Source organism: Nomascus leucogenys, chromosome 12, assembly GCF_006542625.1.
Source record: "Nomascus leucogenys isolate Asia chromosome 12, Asia_NLE_v1, whole genome shotgun sequence".
Taxonomy (NCBI): domain Eukaryota; kingdom Metazoa; phylum Chordata; class Mammalia; order Primates; family Hylobatidae; genus Nomascus; species Nomascus leucogenys.
Window position 1 is genome coordinate 47,164,261 of NC_044392.1, and position 17,956 is coordinate 47,182,216.

Below are 17,956 nucleotides of genomic sequence, written 5' to 3' on the forward strand. Positions count from 1 at the left end.
ATCTTCCTCTAGGGAACCTAGGAGTTTTCTGTCCCTCTATATTCCCAATCTGAAATAAATATTCCTTCTTTGTGCTCTTATATACTCTATGTGCTCTGTGCATACTTCTATAATAGCACTTATCACACTGTATTGCAGTGATTGGTTTACTACTCAGTCTCCCCTCACTAAACTGTGGGTTTCTTCGAAGGCAAGGATTGTGTTTTCTTCTTAATTTCTGTATTCTAATTACCTAACATAGCAGCTAGCATGTAGTAGGCCCTCAATAAATATTTGTTGAATGAATGTGGCATCACGAGAAACTGCCTCACAGATTTAGGCATGATTATATATTGCGGACAAAATTAAAACTGACCTAAGTGAAGTGGCAGATTCATGTTTGTTAAATTAAAAAAAGAAAAAAAGGCCAGGTGTAGTAGCTCACACCTGTAATCCCAGCACTTTAGGAGGCTGAGGCAAGCGGATCACTTGAGCTCAGAAGTTCAAGACCAGCCTGGTTAACATAGCAAGACCCCGTCTCTATAAAATATTAGCCAGGCATGTTGACGTGCACCTGGGGTCCCAGCTACTTGGGAGGCTGAGGTGGGAGGACTGCTTGAGCCGGGTAGGTAGAGGTTGCAGTAAACTGTGATTGCACCACTGCACTTCAGCCTGGGTGAAGAGTGAGACCCTGTCACATACACATACACACACACACACACACACACACACACACGGAAAAAGAAAAGAGAGAGAAAGGTGAAGAAAGAGGAAAGAAAAGAAAGAGAAAGAAAAATGAATGATTAAAGCAGAGTCAGAATATGGAAGCCTTCAAATACAAGTTTAAGGAGTTTGGATTGATCTAATTAAGAACAGTTAGCCATTTAAAAACTTTGTTAAGTGACTTACATGACATGTAAATGTAGAGAACAGTTTAGGAGAATGAAAGATGAAAGATCCCAAAGGACTATATCCCTTTCTTACTTCCATTTGTAAATTAGACAAAAAATTACACTTGTCAGCCTATTGTTAGACTCATAGACCATCAAAGCTAGAAAGAATTTTAGATTTTGCCTGGCCCAGTCCCTCATTTAATAAAGGAACTAAGAGATAAAGTGTTTGCTCAGGGTCATATGGGTACATGTTGGCATGGTCAGCACAAAAACCCAGTTTTCAGGCCGGGCGTGGTGGCTCATGTCTGTAATCCCAGCACTTTGGGAGGCCTAGGCGGGCAGATCACGAGGTCAGGAATTCGAGACAAGCCTGGCCAACGTAGTGAAACCCCATCTCTACTAAAAATACAAAAATTAGCCAGGCATGGTGGCACGTGCCTGTAGTCCCAGCTACTTGGGAGGCTGAGGCAGGAGAATCGCTTGAACCCGGGAGGTTGTGGTGAGCTGAGATCACGTCACTGCACTTCAGCCTGGGCAACACAGAGACACTCTGTCTCAAAACAAAAACAAAAACAAAAACAAAAAACAGTTTTTTCTTGTGTATTTCCCCATTGAGAGTTTTTCCTCCCCTGCAATAAGGCACCATTTGGAAAAACTGTGGCAGAATGTGGTTTTCTAGAAACACTTGCGTATTCTACATGTTATTGTTTCTCACAGGGTATTTTTCTGCATGTTTCCAGGTCATCAGATCCTTAAAGTACATCAGATAAAAGGGACTGTACTCATTGGAGTCAATTTTGTGGGCTATTCAGAGAAGAAACACCCAAAAGTGAGTGGAGATTATAATACAAGAAATATAAATTAAATAATTGGAATGTAAAGCTCTTCTTTAAAAGTTGTACAACTGGCCGGGCACAGTGGCTCACGCCTTTAATCCCAGCACTTTGGGAGGCCGAGGTGGGCGGATCACAAGGTCAGGAAATCAAGACCATCCTGGCTAACACAGTGAAACCCTGTCTCTACTAAAAATACAAAAAATTAGCCGGGTGTGGTGGCGGGCGCCTATAATCCCAGCTACTCAGGAGGCTGAGGCAGAAGAATCGCTTGAACCCGGGAGGTGGAGGTTGTAGTGAGCCGAGATCGTGCCACTGCACTCCAGCCTGGGTGACAGAGCGAGACACTGTCTCAAAAAAAAAAAAAAAAAAAAAAAAAAAAAAGTTGTACAACTTACATAAAGCTGAGACTATATACCTCTGTAATTATGTTATTTTTGGCACTTGAGAGAGTCCTGGAAACTTCTCCCATAGAGCTGAAGAATTAGACATTGATATTATTATTATTATTATTATTATTATTATTATTATTATTTGAGATGAAGTCTCACTCTGTCACCCAGGATGGAGTGCAGTGACATGATCTTGGCTTACTGCAACCTCTGCCTCCCGGGTTCAAGCAATTCTCCTGCCTCATCCTCCCAACTAGCTGGGATTACAGGCACCCACCACCATGCCTGGCTAATTTTTGTATTTTTAGTAGAGATGGGGTTTCACCATGTTAGCCAGGCTGGTCTCAAACTCCTGACCTCAGGTGATCCGTCTGCCTCACCCTCCCAAAGTGGTGGGATTACAAGTGTGAGCCACCGTGCCCGGCCAAGAATTAGACGTTTATATTCACTTTTGTGGTTCTTATTATATTTCTAGGAAATTTCCAACTTGCCCAGATCTATAGATGTGGAACTGCTCCTGGTAGATGATGTAGCTGTAGTGCCTGAGAATGCCACCATCTATAACCACCCTGATGTGAAGGTAGAAGCTGTAGGAGTCTAGTTAAATGGAATCATATTGGAGGGGAAGTTATTAAAATTAATAGCATAACAATTAAAAAGCTCACTTATGTGTTAAAAATAATTGATACATATATGTAAAACACATATATAATAGTTTCACTGTCCTTAAAAATCGTACCTTAATAATTGTATTTTGTCTTTTGTCTATTCACTTTAATCTTTTTATCCCATATTCTTTCTTAGGTAGGTAGAAATTATTTCCTTTGAGCTATTTATAAACAGAAGCAAACAGAATATTGTTTGTCTGATTTTTCCATAGGAAATATTTAGCCTTGTGGAAGGATCTGGTTATTTTTTAGTCCACAGCAGTGAGCAGGATGTTGTCACCATCATTTACATGGAAGCAGAAAGCTCTGTTGAGGTGAGCTCTACAGACAGTCCCAGACTGATGGTCTCAGGCCAAAGCTCATTCTGAGGAGACTGGAAAAATTCCATTTTGTGTCTAAAACTTGTTACAGAAGTAACATTTTCCTTTCTTTCTTTCTTTAACCTATATAGATTCTTCAACCAAAAGGGAGCGCTTTTTTTGCTTCTGGTTGAACAGAGACAGTATAAGAGATCTCAGAAGATTTCTGTTAGAAGTTTCATTTTTATAAGTTTAAAAGCACACATCTGTGTAGATACTTAAATATTTAAATATACTATTGACTTTATTTATTTATTTATTTATTTATTGAGATAGAGTCTCGCTCTGTTGCCTGGGCTGGAGTGCAGTGGTGCGATCTCGGCTCACTGCAACCTCCACCTCCCAGGTTCAAGCAATTCTTCTGCCTCAGCCTCCTGAGTAGCTGGGATTACAGGAGCCCACCACCATGTCTGGCTAATTTTTGTATTTTTAGTAGAGATAGGGTTTTACCATGTTGGCCAGGCTGGTCTTGGTCTTGAGCTCTTGACCTCAAGTGATCTGCCCAAAGTGCTAGGATTGCAGGTGTGAGCAACTGCGCCAGACCACTGTTGACTCTATAACATGAATATATGATGTTTTCAGCCAGGACATGACAACTCAAAACATTAACCTAACTCCATAGTCAGTATGCCAAAGGATTTATTTTTAGTTGATTTATAGTAATAAAAATAATACTATATATTAATATATGTATGTAGTTCCTTTCTAAGAGCTTAAAGTAATTTAACTTACCCTAGTCATAATATATGTTTTAAAAAGGGAAGACTGAGGTACAACTGATGTGAAAAAAACATGCTATTGTGCAGAAACTGTAGCACAAAGAAAAAACAGTGTTAGCTGGCCCAATGCTTTCTCCCCCTACTAGTGATTGTGGCATAAATCCATGTGATTTTTCTTCATGACATCCTTTCCCTATTCATAATTGAGAAGCTGAATACGTATGTTGGATTCTGCTTGAATTCAGTCAACATAAATTCTGCTCTTACTATTTGTTTTTGTTTCATTTTGTTTGGTAGAGGTAGGGTCTCACTCTGTTGCTCAGGCTGGAGTGCGTGGCATGATCATAGCTCACTGTAGCCTTGAACTCCTAGATTCAAGTGATCCTCCCACCTCAGCCTCCTGAGTAGCCGGGATTATAGGTGTGTGCCACCATGCCCAGATATTTTTTTTTTTTTTGAGACAGGGTCTCACTCTGTTTCCCAGGCTGAAGTGCAGTGGCACAATCTCAACTCACTGCATCCTCAACCTCCCAAGTTCAAGTGATCCTCCCTCAGCCTCCTGAGTAACTGGGACTACAGGCATGGACCACCGTGCCCAGCTAATTTTTGTTTTGTTTTGTTTTGGGTAAAGACAGGGTTTCACTGTGTTGCCCAGGCTTGTCTCAAACTCCAGGGCTCAAGCAATCCTCTTGCCTCAGCCTCTCAAAGTGCTGGGATTACAGGCATGTGCCACCAAGCCCAGCCTTGCTAATTTTTTTAAAAAAGTTTTTATGGAGACCAGGATTTTGCTTTGTTCCCCAGACTGTTCTTGAACTCCTGGGCTCAAGTGATGCTCCTGCCTCGGCCTCCCAAAGTGCTGGGATTATAGGCATGAGCCACTGCGCCCAACCTATATTTGTTCAAGTACAGATTTTGCCATGATCGGAAACATCACGTTAAGTGTACATATTATGCTATGCCTGAATAATGTTACGTGATGTCTGAGAGTCCCCAGTTCAAAGAAAGCAAGATGTTGTCTATTCTGCTTTGGGTGAAAATAGTTGCTTTGATTATGCTTGGAGCATGTTTGCTTCTTTATCCAGCTACCATCTTCTTACTTCTAGTTAGTTCCATTACATCCTGGATTTCTTATCTTGGAGGTCTATGATCTTTGTTTGGCTTTCTTGGGTCCAGCAACAGCCCACCTCAGGGTGTCAGACATACAAGAGCTGGAGCTTGATCTGATTGATAAGGTGAGACATGTTTGCTTTATCTCAGAAATTAAGCAAGCCTTATTCTCACTCCCCAGCATTCCTTAATATAGTCTCTGCTCAGCTACTGTGTGTGTATACCAGAACTTCTGGTAATGTTAATGCAAATACCTGCCCTTAAAGAACAACATTTCAACATTAAACAGATGAAGATAAATAGACTGTTAAAAAACAACTTAATACACATAGATTAGGCTTATTTGATTGAAGGCTAACCAGGATCATTTAGCATGAAAGAAAAAAAAAAAGTACACTGCCCTCTAAGAGTTAGACTGCCATTGGTGAATGAGACACCTTTACTAAAATCTTTTTCTTTTTAACTACTAGGTTGAAATAGGCAAAACTGTGTTAGTGACTGTGAGGGTTCTTGGCTCTTCCAAACACCCATTCCAAAATAAATACTTCAGAAACATGGAACTCAAACTGCAGTTGGCTTCTGCCATTGTCACCCTGACGTAAGTACCATTTCAATACTTCCTTCCGACTATGCATATCATAAGACTCTCCCTCCTAGTAACCTGGTCAGCTTTCCCTTAGATTATTTCAGATTTTCTCCATTCATTTTTTGTTAGAATACATTTCAGCCCATACTCTCTTCCCATATTCAGCTCTCTGCAAAATACCCATTTGAGCCTGGCATGAGGGTACATGCCTGTAGTCCCAGCTACTCAGGAGGCTAGGGCAGGAGACTCACTTGAGCCTAGGTGTTGGAGGCTCTAGCGCACTATAATATAATTGTGCCTGTGAATAGCCACTGCACTCCAGCCTGGGCAACATAGCAAGGCCTACATCTCTTAAAATACACACACACACACACACACACACACACACACACACACACACATTTGAGGTCCTCAGATGCCTTGTTTGGGGGCTAAGGTCATATGTCGTTAATATTTCCATTTTCTGAAACCTCTCCTTGGATGATATCTTTTGGGGGTGCTTCAGGCTAGAGAACCCTTCAAAAATATATTTAGAGGCAGAGGTACTGGTATTCCCCTCAGAGAAAGGAGAAATTCAGGAATTTCAGGCAATTTAGTATTTGCAATTTTACCAGTCTATTTTTATATTGCCCTTATTTCTCTGGAGCCTTACAACAAATTTTTGCCTCTCAGGAGCCTTCCACCATTCGCTTGAAATTTGTCTTCACTCTGGAAATTTATTTTCTGGCAATTCCCCCTAACCAGAGTTAAAATGAGCAGAAAATGTTAAACACCTTGGAAAGATGCACCACTGGCCACTTTCAGAACCTAATCTTGGCCAAGCGTGGCGACTCATGCTCCAATCCCAGCATGATGGGAGGCTGTGGCAGGAGGATTGCTTGAATCCAAAATTCAAGACCAGTCTAGGCAACACAGTGAGACCCTGGCTCTACAAAAAATTAGAAAATTAGCCAGGCATGGTGGTATGTGCCTGTAGTCCCAGTTACTCAGGAAGCTGAGGTGGGAGGATACCTTGAGTCTGGGAGGTTGAGGCTGCAATGAGCTGAGATCATGCCACTGCACTCCAGCCTGGGCAACAGAGTAAGACCCTGTCTTGAAACAAAACGAAAATCTTTCTCACCTGAAAATACATGGGTTTTTGCAGGCCAATGAAGGAACAGGAAGAATACTGTGAAAATTATATTCTTCGAGCTACCGCTATTGGGCAAACCACACTTGTGGCTATTGCCAGGGACAAGATGGGAAGAAAATACACATCAACTCCTCGGCACATTGAAGTAGGGAAATTATCTCATCCAAAATTTGTACTTTTTCTTGCTTAACATCATTTGTCTTTTTCTGTTAGTTTATATAAGTTAAAAATCATTTGGCTGGCTGGGCACAGTGGCTCACACTACCGTGTGAGCACTTTGGGAGGCTGACATGGGAACATCACTTAAACCCAGGAGTATGAAACCACCCTGGGCAACATAGTGAGACTCTGTCTCTACAAAAATAAAAATAAAATAAAATAAATTAGCCAGACATGGTGGTGTGCCTGTAGTTCCAGCTACTCAAGAGGCTAAAGTAGGAGGATCACTTGAGCCCTGGAGGTTGAGGCTGCAGTGAGCTGTGATTGTGCCATTGCACTCCAGCCTGAGTGACAGAGAGAGACCCTGTCTCAAGAAAAAAAATCATTTGACTGAAAAAAGGATAGTGTCTAACTCTTGATCTTAGCCAAAAGGCCGAGAAGCAATAGTGTCTAACTCTTGCACAACATGCAGTATTTTTGGGTTTTGTTTCTCTGTATAAAACAGTTCTTATAGAAAAGTTGGAAAAACATGTGTAGTGGTGCATGCCTGTGGTCCTAGCTACTTGGGAGACTGAAACAGGAGTGTTACTTGAGCCCAGGAGGAGTTCCAGGCTGCAATGAGCCATGATCATGCCACTGCACTTCAGTCTGGGTGACAGGATGATACCCTGTCTCTTAAAAAAAGAAAAGAAAAAGAAAAGAAAATTTGGAAAGCACAAATTTTAAAGATTTTAAATGAAAATCACCTGTAATTTCACTACTTAGAGGCAACCATTGTTTTTTTGGTTTTTTTCGTTTGAGACAGAGTCTCGTTCTGTCGCCCAGGCTGGAGTGCAATGGCGCGATCTCGGCTCAGTGCAACCTCTGCCTTCTGGGTTCAAGCGATTCTCCTGCCTCAGCCTCCTGAGTAGCTGGGATTACAGGTGTGAGACACTGCGCCAGCCCGGCTGTTCTACTTTTATATGTGTTCAAAAAAAAGAAAGTTAACTGTAAACATAATTTTAATGGTCACTTTTACTCTAGTGAGTGGATATATAACTTATTTAAGTATTCCCACATAAATACTTTTAAATTTTTTGCTATTACAAATAAAATTACATATCTTTGTGTGTAACTTTTTTGTATATAATTAAGAGTTTTCCTTAGAATAAGATCATGATGGGCTGGGTTTGGTGGCTCATGCCTGTAATCCCAGCACTTTGAGAGGTTGATGCAGGAGCATGACTTGAGCCTAGGAGTTTGAGACCACCCTGGGTAACATAGGGAGACCCCATCTCTGCAAAAAATTAAGAAATTAGTCAGGCATGGCCAGGCGTGGTAGCTCACGCCTGTAATCTCAGCACTTTGGGAGGCTGAGGCAGGTGGATCACCTGAGGGTAGGAGTTTGAGACCAGCCTGACCAACATGGTGAAACCCCGTCTCTACTAAAATACAAAATATTAGCTGGGCATGGTGGCAGGTGCCTGTAATACCAGCTACTTGGGAGGCTGAGGCAGGAGAATCGCTTGAACCTGGGAGGCGGAGGTTGCAGTGAGCCAAGGTCTTGCCACTGCATTCCAGCCTGGATGACAGAGCAAAACTCCGTCTCAAAAAAAAAAAAAAGAGAGTCAGAGAGAGAGGAGAGAGAGAAGAGAGAGAGAAAGAAAGAAAGAAAGAAAGAAAGAAAGAAAGAAAGAAAGAGAAAGAAAGAGAAATAGAAAGAAAGAGAAGGAAAGGAAAGGAAGGAAAGGAAAGAAAGTAGTCAGGCATGGTGGTGCACACTTCTGGTCCCAGCCACTCAGGAGGCCGATAGCAGGAGGATTGCTTGAGCCCAGGAGTTCAAGGCTGCAGTGAGCTGTGATCATGCCACTGCACTTCAGCATGGGAAACAAAGCAAGACTGTGTCTAAAAAAAAAAAAAAAAAAAAAAATTAAATGACCATGATATGTTATAAAATTGACTCTAGTTAGTTACTGTTATCCTTTTGGTTTTCTCCTTCAAGGTGTTTCCTCCATTCAGACTTCTTCCAGAGAAAATGACACTGATTCCAATGAATATGATGCAGGTGAACTTACAGGAAGAAAAATAAGATTTACCTTTTCTCCTTACCTCTCTCTCTCTCTCTCACAGACACACACACACACACACACCCCTCTTCCTATTGATCTCTTATTTACTCTCACCCAAGTACTATTGGATCTGATGAAGAACAAGATTAGTATTTTCCCTGACCTATGATGTACATCATATAAAAACTCCCTTGGAATCCCATGGATCATTTGCAGTACTTCCATTTCTTCTGCATTTGAGTTGATATGGGATATGTTGTTCAAGAAATGGGGGAAGATGAAGAAGTCAAGTTGCTTGGACAAAGTGTTGGGAAAAGAGACATGATTTCTCCCTCATGTTCTAGGAATTCAATGGTATATTTAAATTCCAGGTAATGTCTGAAGGTGGCCCCCAGCCCCAATCCATCATTCACTTCTCCATCAGTAATCAGACCGTGGCTGTTGTTAATAGGAGGGGGCAAGTTACAGGGAAGATGGTTGGCACAGCTGTGGTTCATGGCACCATCCAGACAGTAAATGAAGATACTGGCAAAGTCATTGTGTTTTCTCAGGTATTGGTTATTTGCTCTGCTCTGCTTCTACTCTTCTATTGAGGAACCATACTGGGGGAGATGGGGAAGCAGTGGTAATGAGGAGGGTGTCAGCAGCCCAGGAAGAGGCTTTTAGTGCCCCCACCTGGCATTCTGTCAACCAGGCATGGAAAATGTTATCTTTAGTGAAAACCCCACAGAGTACTTGGCACTGTTATAAGATATGGTCCCCATCCTTAAAGAATGCTTTGAAGAAGAGAAAAACAAATATGTCTATCTAATAAGTTTTTTCCAAATGTTTGTAATACAAAACAATGTATGTATTTATGGGGTACATTGCCAAGACCAGTTCGGTTGTGGAGACCCTAACCCAGTGGCGCTAGATGAATTAAAGACACACACACAGAGATATAGATTGTGGAGTGGGAAATCAGGGGGCTGACAGCCTTCAGAGCTGAGAGCCATGAACAGAGATTTACCCACATATTTACTGAAGCAAGCCAGTGATAAGCACTGTTTCTATAGATTATAGATTAATTAAAAGCATTCCTTACGGGAAACAAAGGGATGGGCTTTGGCTAGTTATCTGCAGCAGGAACATGTCCTTAAGGCACAGATCGCTCATGCTATTGTTTGTGGCTTAGGAATGCCTTAAGTGGTTTTCCGCCCTGGGTGGGCCAGGTATTCCTTGCCCTCATTCTGGTAAACCCACAACCTTCAGCATGGGTGTCATGGCCATCATGAACATGTCACAGTGCTGCAGAGATTTTGTTTATGGCCATTTTTGGGGCCAGTTTATGGCCAGATTTGGGGACCTATTCCCAACAGTACATTAGTTATTTTGATGTAGGCATACAATGCATATTAACTACATCAGGGTAAATGGGGTATCCACCACCTCAAGCATTTATCCTTTCTGTGTTACAGACAATCCAATTATACCCTTTTAGTTATTTTTAAATAAACTATAAGTTATTGTTGACTGTAGTCACCCTGCTGTGCTATCAAATACTAGCCCTTTTTCATTCTATCTAACTATATTTTTGTGCCCATTAATCATCCCCATAGCCCCCCTACCCACCCACTACCCTTCCCAGCCTCTGGTAACCATTGTTCTACTTTTTTGTTGGTTTGTTTTGGGTCGGAGTTTCGCTCTTGTTGCCCAGGCTGGAGTGCGATGGCGTGATCTCGGCTCACTGCAACCTCCGCCTCCCGGATTCAAACGATTCTCCTGCCTCAGCCTCCCAAGTAGCTAAGACTACAGGCACGTGCCACTACGCCCAGCTAATTTTGTATTTTCAGTAGAAATGGGTTTCACTATGTTGGTCAGGCTGGTCTTAAACTCCTAACCTCAAGTGATCCACCCAGCCTCCCAAAGTGCTGGGATTACAGGCGTGAGCCACCGTGTACAGCCCATCATTCTATTCTTTATCTTCATGAGTTCAACCGTTTTAATTTTTAGCTCCCATAAATATATAAGTGAGAACATGTGAAGTTTGTCTTTGTCTTTCTATGCCTGGCTTATTTCACTGGACATAATGATCTCTAGTTCCATCCATGTTGTTGCAAATGACAGGATCTCATTCTTTTTATGGCTGAATAGTACTCTGTTGTATATATGTACCACATTTTCTTTATCCATTTGTTTGTTGATGGACACTCAGGTTGGCTCCAAATATTGGCTATTGTGAATAGTACTGCAATAAGCATGAGTAAGGTTTTTTACTGAATGTTAAAAACAATAGCAAACTAGTTATCATAAGCATCTCTGTACACCCCACAGAAACTCCCTCTTACTAAGCTTGCTCTCCATCCTGTTGAGCAGGATGAAATACAGATTGAAGTTGTTCAGCTAAGGGCTGTTAGGATCCTTGCAGCTGCAACTCGGCTGATCACAGCTACCAAGGTCAGTATGATGGCTCTGTTCAGGGCTCATTATTCTGATAATTGCAACTGGGCAGAATATATAGCACAATGCCACTATTTATTTTCAGATGCCAGTTTATGTCATGGGAGTAACCAGTACCCAGACCCCTTTCTCCTTCAGCAATGCTAATCCTGGGCTCACATTCCACTGGTCTATGAGCAAAAGAGATGTATTGGATCTAGTGCCCAGGCATTCGGAGGTAAGAACTTACCTGTTTATTGTGTTATCTTGTGGATCTTGATATTAAATTTATTTTATTTTATCATAAGTTTATTTTTGTTTTGAGATGAGGTCTCACTCTGTCCCCCAGGCTGGAGTGCAGTGGTGTGATCTCAGCTCACTGCAACCTCCACCTCCTAGGCTAAAGTGATCCTCCCACCTCAGCCTCCCGAGTAGCTGGGACCACAGGCACATGCCACCATGCCTGGCTAATTTTTTTGTATTTTTTTGTTGAGATGGGGTTTTGCCTTGTTGCCCAGGCTGTTCTTGAGCTCCTGAGCTTAGGTGATCCATCCACCGTGACCTCCCAAAGTGCTGGGATTACAGGCGTGAGCCACTATGCTCAGCGTATCATAAGTTTTAGACTGATTACTCACTCCCTAAACTACACAATATTATTACTTACTTACTTGTCCTACTGTTCTCTGAACTCTGAAGTCTGGAAACCTGCAAAGCAATAGAGAATCCAAATTTGAGTGTGCAGATAATACTGTATGATTATTTATTTTTATTTTTTTGCTGGAAAGAGCTCTCAAAAGTGATCTTTCTTTTAAGATTGTATTTATTAATGTTGTTGTAATGTTGTATTTGTGAGCAGATGACTATGTTAAATGAGTAACACTATGAATATAAAGTATATGCATAGAGTTTAAATATACAATTTTTATTTTTTATGATGTTCAGACACACATTTGATTATATTCATAATCATGGTTGTGCTACATGCTGGGTGATTACATTAACAGTAAGAAAAGTAAATATGGAGGGCTGTAGGTGGCATTGCTTTGTTTAGCATGCTCCCAGCCCACCCTACTTGGAATTGGGGAAGAACTGGATTCCCATGTCAGGCGCCATGGGTACCATGGATCTGTAGTCACCTACCAACTGGGCAGCTGATTCTGGACTGGGTGTCTTATATCAACGACAAATTTAAGAACAGTGATTAATTAAACTGCCCCTCCGTGGTTGCCTTTGGTATCTGGTGGTATTGGCTCTTCCCAGTTCACTACCTGCTGTGTCTGGAACCATAGAAGACCTCGGGATAGACATCTAGTATATCCACAGTTCAACTTGAGAGTATATTTCTCTGAAAAAAAAGCTTTGATGTTTTGATGCATATAGTATTAAACCTCACACTGAAACCTGAAAAAGGCAAAAAAAAAAAGCAAGTTTGGCAGAAACTATGTAAAGTTTGTTGCTGACAAATTTTACCTAAATGAAACTCACCCAAGGTGGTCTGAGTACAGTGGCAACCAGCTAGGTCTGGGTTTTACCTTAGGAAAAAGGACATGGGGCCGTGATACCCAGTAGGTCACAATTCAGTGCTCACGAGAACAAAGAATTAGAGTTATATCTTGGGAGATAATAGAGGGGTTACAGGAGCTAGAATTAGGAGGATGTTTCAGTAGCCAGCTAAAAAGAAAAGAGAACTTTGGAAAAAGTAAAAAAATGTATTTGTAATCTTTCTAAAAATATCCTTAACCTATAATTTAGGGAAGCTCTAGTGGTTAGATCTTCTGTCTGTGACTTCCTAGAGTCTAGTTATACTGGAATTGTGGAAGAATGGAACTGTACTTAGTTTGATGCAATTTAGTGTAAGGATTTGGCTTTTTTCTTTTTCTTTTTTTTTTTTTTTTTGAGACAGAGTTTCCCTCTTGTTGCCCAGGCTGGAGTGCAATGGTACGATCTTGGCTCACTGCAACCTCCGCCTCCTGGGTTCAAGTGATTCTTGTGCCTCAGCCTCCTGAGTAGCTGGGATTGCAGGCCTGCACCACCAGGCCGGCTAATTTTTTGTATTTTTAGTAGAGACGGGGTTTCACCATATTGGCAAGGCTGGTCTTGAACACATGACCTCAGGTGATCCACCCACCTCGGCCTCCCAAAGTGCTAGCATTACAGGCATGAGCCACCACGCCCAGCGGGCTTTTTTCTTGAATAACAGACAGGAGTGTGTGAAAGGAGGGAATGGCCTAGGCCTTGGCTTGTATTCTACTTCTCCCTTTCTTTAATTTTTTTTACTTAAAGCATCACTCTTTTCTCTAGCAAAAGAAATAATTGAGAGCCACACAGATTTTTTTCTTTTCCTGCCTCAGATCTAGCATAGGCAAATTGGGTAATGAAATGGGCAATAGAAAGGCCTTCATGAGGCCTGTAATCCCAGCATTTTGGGAGGCCAAGGCAGACTTGGGATCAGGAGTTTGAGACCAGCCTGGCCAACATGGTGTAACCCTGTCTCTACTAAAAATACAAAATTTAGCTGGGTGTAGTGGCACACACCTGTAATCCCAGCTACTTGAGAGGCAGAAGCAGAAGAATGGCTTGAACTCAGGAGGTGCAGGTTGCAGTGAGCCAAGATCATGCCACTGCACTCCAGCCTGGGCGACAAAGTGAGATTCTATCTCAAAAAAAAAAAAAAAAAAAAAAAAAAGTCTAGGTGCAGTGGTTCACGCCCGTAATTACACAGTGGCTCACTTTGGGAGGCCAAGGCAGGTGGATCACGTGAGGTTGGGAGTTCGAGACCAGCCTGACCAACATGAAGAAACCCCATCTATACTAAAAATACAAAATTAGCCGGGTGTGGTGGCGCATGCCTGAAATCCCAGCTACGCGGGTGGCTGAGGCAGGAGAATCGCTTGAACCTGGGAGATGGAGGTTGCGGTGAACTGAGATCATGCCATTGCACTCCAGCCTGGGCAACAAGAGTGAAACTCCATCTCAAAAAAAAAAAAAAAAAAGGCGGAGTGCAGTGGCTCACGCCTGTAATCCCAGCACTTTGGGAGGCCGAGGTGTGTGGATCACTTGAGCCCAGGAGGTCAAGACCAGCCTGAGCAACATGGCGAAACCCTGTCTCTACCAAAAATACAAAAATTAGCTGTGCATAGTGGCGCACACCTGTAATCCCAGCTACTCAGGAGGCTGAGACAGGAGGATTCCTTGAACCTGGGAGGCAGAAGTTGCAGTGAACTGAGATTGCACCACTTGACTCCTGCCTGGGCAACAGAGCAAGACCCTGTCTCAAAAAAAAAAAAAAAAAAGGCCTTCATGGGCTCACAGCTGTAATTCCAGCAATTTGGGAGGCCAAGGTGGGTGGATCACTTGAGCCCAGGAGCTCAAGACCAGCCTGAGCAACATGGCGAAACCCCGTCTCCACCAAAAATACAAAAATTAGCTGGGCATAGTGGCACGCACCTGTAATCCCAGCTACTCAGGAGGCTGAGGCAAGAGGATTCCTTGAACCCAGGAGGCAGTGAGCCGAGATTGCGCCACTGGACTCCAGCCTGGGCAACAGAGCAAGACCCTGTCTCAAGAAAAAAAAAAAAAAAAGGCCAGGCACGGTGGCTCACGCCTGTAATCCCAGCACTTTGGGAGGCCGAGGCGGGCAGATCACGAGGTCAGGAGATCGAGACCATCCTGGCTAACATGGTGAAACCCCGTCTCTACTAAAAACTGCAAAAAAATTAGCCAGGCGTGGTGGCGGGCACTGTAATCCCAGCTACTGAGGAGGCTGAGGCAGGAGAATGGCATGAACCCGGGAGGCGGAGCTTGCAGTGAGCCGAGATTGCGCCACTGAACTCCAGCCTGGGCGACAGAGCAAGACTACGTCCCAAAAAAAAAAAAAAAAAGGCCTTCATGGGCTGGGTGCAGTGGCTCACAGCTGTAATCCCAGCACTTTGGTAGGCCGAGGTGAGTGGATTGCATGAGCTCAGGAGTTCAAGACCAACCTGGGCAACATAGTGAAACCCTGTCTCTACAAAGAACACACATGAGATTAGCCAGGCATAGTGGCCATTGCACTCCAGCCTGGGCAACAAGAGTGAAACTCCAAAAAAAAAAAAAAAAATATATATATATATATATATATATACACACACACACACACACACACACACACACATATGTTCCAACTGTCCTATACATTAAATAAATTTTTTTTTTTTTTTTTTTGAGACGGAGTCTTGCTTTGTCACCCAGGCTGGAGTGCAATGGTGAGATCTCAGCTCACTGCAAGCTCCACCTCCCGGGTTCACGCCATTCTCCTGCCTCAGCCTCTCCGAGTAGCTGGGACTACAGGCGCCTGCCACCACGCCCGGCTAATTTTTTGTATTTTTAGTAGAGACAGGGTTTCACCGTGGTCTCAATCTCCTGGCCTCGTGATCCGCCCGCCTCGGCCTCCCAAAGTGCTGGGATTACAAGCGTGAGCCACCGCGCCCGGCCTTAAATAAATTTTTTAATTAATTAAAAACACTGAATTATATCAAGTATTTTTTCTGACCACAATGGAATAAAACTAGAAATTAGTAACGAGGAATTTTGGAAACTATACAAACACAGGGTAATTAAACAATATGCTCCTGAATGACCAGCGGGTCAGTGAATAAATTAAGAATTTAAATTTCTTGAAACAAATGAAAATGGAAACACAACAAAACCTATGAGATACAGTGAAAGGAATACTAAGGAAAAAGTTTATAGGCCAGGCGCGGTGGCTCATGCCTGTAATCCCAGCACTTTGGGAGGCTGAGGCTGGTGGATCACGAGGTCAGGAGTTCAAGACCAGCCTGGCCAAGATGGTGAAACCCCATCTCTACTAAAAATACAAAAAATTAGCCAGGCGCGGTGGCAGGTACCTGTAATCCCAGCTACTCGGGAGGCTGAGGCAGGAGAATTGCTTGAACTTGAAAGGCAGAGGTTGCAATGAGCCGAGATCATGCCACTGCACTCCAACCTAGGTGACAAAGTAAGACTCCATCTCAAAAAAAAAAAAAAAGAAAGAAAGAAAAAAGTTGATAGCAATGAGTGCCTACATCAAAAAACAGTAGAGGCCGGTCGCAGTGGCTCACACCTGTAATCCCAGCACTTTAGGAGGCCCAGGTGGGCAGATCACTTGAAGTCAAGAGTTTGAGACCAGTGTGGCCAACATGGTGAAACCTCGTCTCCACTCAAAATACAAAAATTAGCTGGGCGTGATGGCAAGTGCCCGTAATCCCAGACACTCGGGAGGCTGAGGCAGGAGAATCGCTTGAACCCAGGAGGTGGAGGTTGCAGTGAGCTTCATCTCAAAAAAAAAAAAAAAAAAAGTAGAAAAAATTAAAATAAAAAGCCTAATGAAGCATCTTAAAGAATGAGAAAAGCTGCGGTGGCTCACGCCTGTAATCCTAGCACTTTGGGAGGCCGAGGTGGGTGGATCACAAGATCAGGAGTTCAAGACCAGCCTGGCCAAGATGGTGAAACTCCGTCTCTACTAAAAATACAAAAAATTAGCTGGGCGTGGTGGCGGGCACCTGTAATCCCAGCTACTTGGGAGGCTGAGGCAGAGAATTGCTTGAATCTGGGAGGTGCAGGTTGCAGTGAGCCAAGATCGCGCCACTGCACTTCAGCCTTGGTGACAGACCAAGACTCCGTCTCAAAAAAAAAAAAAAAAAAAAAAAAGAATGAGGAAAGCAAGAGCAAACCATACCCAGAATTAGTAGAGGAAAAGAAATAATAAAGATTGGAACAAATAAATGAAACTGAAATGAAAAAGAATACAAAAGATCAACAAAACAAAAAGTCATTTTTTTAAAAGATAAACAAAATTGACAAGCCTTTAGACAGACTAAGAAAAAGAGAAGACCAAAATAAGTAAAATCAGAGGTGGAAAAAGAGACATTGGCCGGGCATGGTGGCTCACGCCTGTAATCCCAGCACTTTGGGAGGCCGAGGCGGGTAGATCACAAGGTAAGGAGTTTGAGACCAGCCTGACCAACATGGTGAAACCCCGTCTCTACTAAAAATACAAAAATTAGCCAGGCATGGTGGTACACACCTATAATCCTAGCTACTCAGGAGGCTGAGGCAGGAGAATCACTTGAACCTGGGAGGCGGAGGTTACAGTGAGTCAAGATCGTGCCACTGCACTCCAGCCTGGGCAACAGAGCAAGATTCCATCTCAAAAAAAAAAAAAAAAAGAGAGAGAGGGAGACATTACAACCAATACCACAGAAATTCAAAGGATCATTAAGGCTACTATGAGCCAATAAATTGGAAAACCTAGAAGAAATGGATAAATTCCTAGATACATACAATCTACCAAGATTTAACCATGAAGAAATCCAAAACCTGAATGGACCAATAACAAGTAATGAGATCAATGCCATGATGAAAAGTCTCCCAGCAAAGCAGGCTGGGCACAGTGGCTCACTCCTGTAATCCCAGCACTTTGGGAGGCCAAGGCAGGTGGATCACTTGAGGTCAGGAGTTCCAGACCAGCCTGGCCAACACGAAGAAACCCCATCTCTACTAAAAATACAAAAATTAGCTGAGCATGATGGTGGGCACCTCTAATTCCAGCTACTCGGAAGGCTGAAGCAGGAGAATCACTTGAACCAGGAGGCAGAGGTTGCAGTGAGCCGAGATCATGCCACT

General features: G+C 42.9%; 1 protein-coding gene and 1 pseudogene across 2 annotated transcripts in view; one reads left to right on the forward strand and one right to left on the reverse strand.

Annotated features, from left to right (window-relative positions):
- The window catches only part of NUP210L (nucleoporin 210 like), a 150,246-nt gene that overhangs the window by 90,311 nt on the left and 41,979 nt on the right, over nucleotides 1-17,956 (forward strand). For both annotated transcript variants that reach the window (XM_030824444.1, XM_030824445.1), the window contains exons 18-27: nucleotides 1,613-1,701; nucleotides 2,573-2,677; nucleotides 2,978-3,079; nucleotides 4,947-5,075; nucleotides 5,421-5,548; nucleotides 6,681-6,813; nucleotides 8,809-8,871; nucleotides 9,247-9,426; nucleotides 11,231-11,311; nucleotides 11,400-11,531. In XM_030824444.1, the coding sequence (XP_030680304.1) occupies nucleotides 1,613-1,701; nucleotides 2,573-2,677; nucleotides 2,978-3,079; nucleotides 4,947-5,075; nucleotides 5,421-5,548; nucleotides 6,681-6,813; nucleotides 8,809-8,871; nucleotides 9,247-9,426; nucleotides 11,231-11,311; nucleotides 11,400-11,531 (1,142 nt within the window). The remainder of the gene's footprint in view (nucleotides 1-1,612; nucleotides 1,702-2,572; nucleotides 2,678-2,977; nucleotides 3,080-4,946; nucleotides 5,076-5,420; nucleotides 5,549-6,680; nucleotides 6,814-8,808; nucleotides 8,872-9,246; nucleotides 9,427-11,230; nucleotides 11,312-11,399; nucleotides 11,532-17,956) is intronic.
- LOC115837855 lies at nucleotides 7,126-7,272 on the reverse strand (annotated as a pseudogene).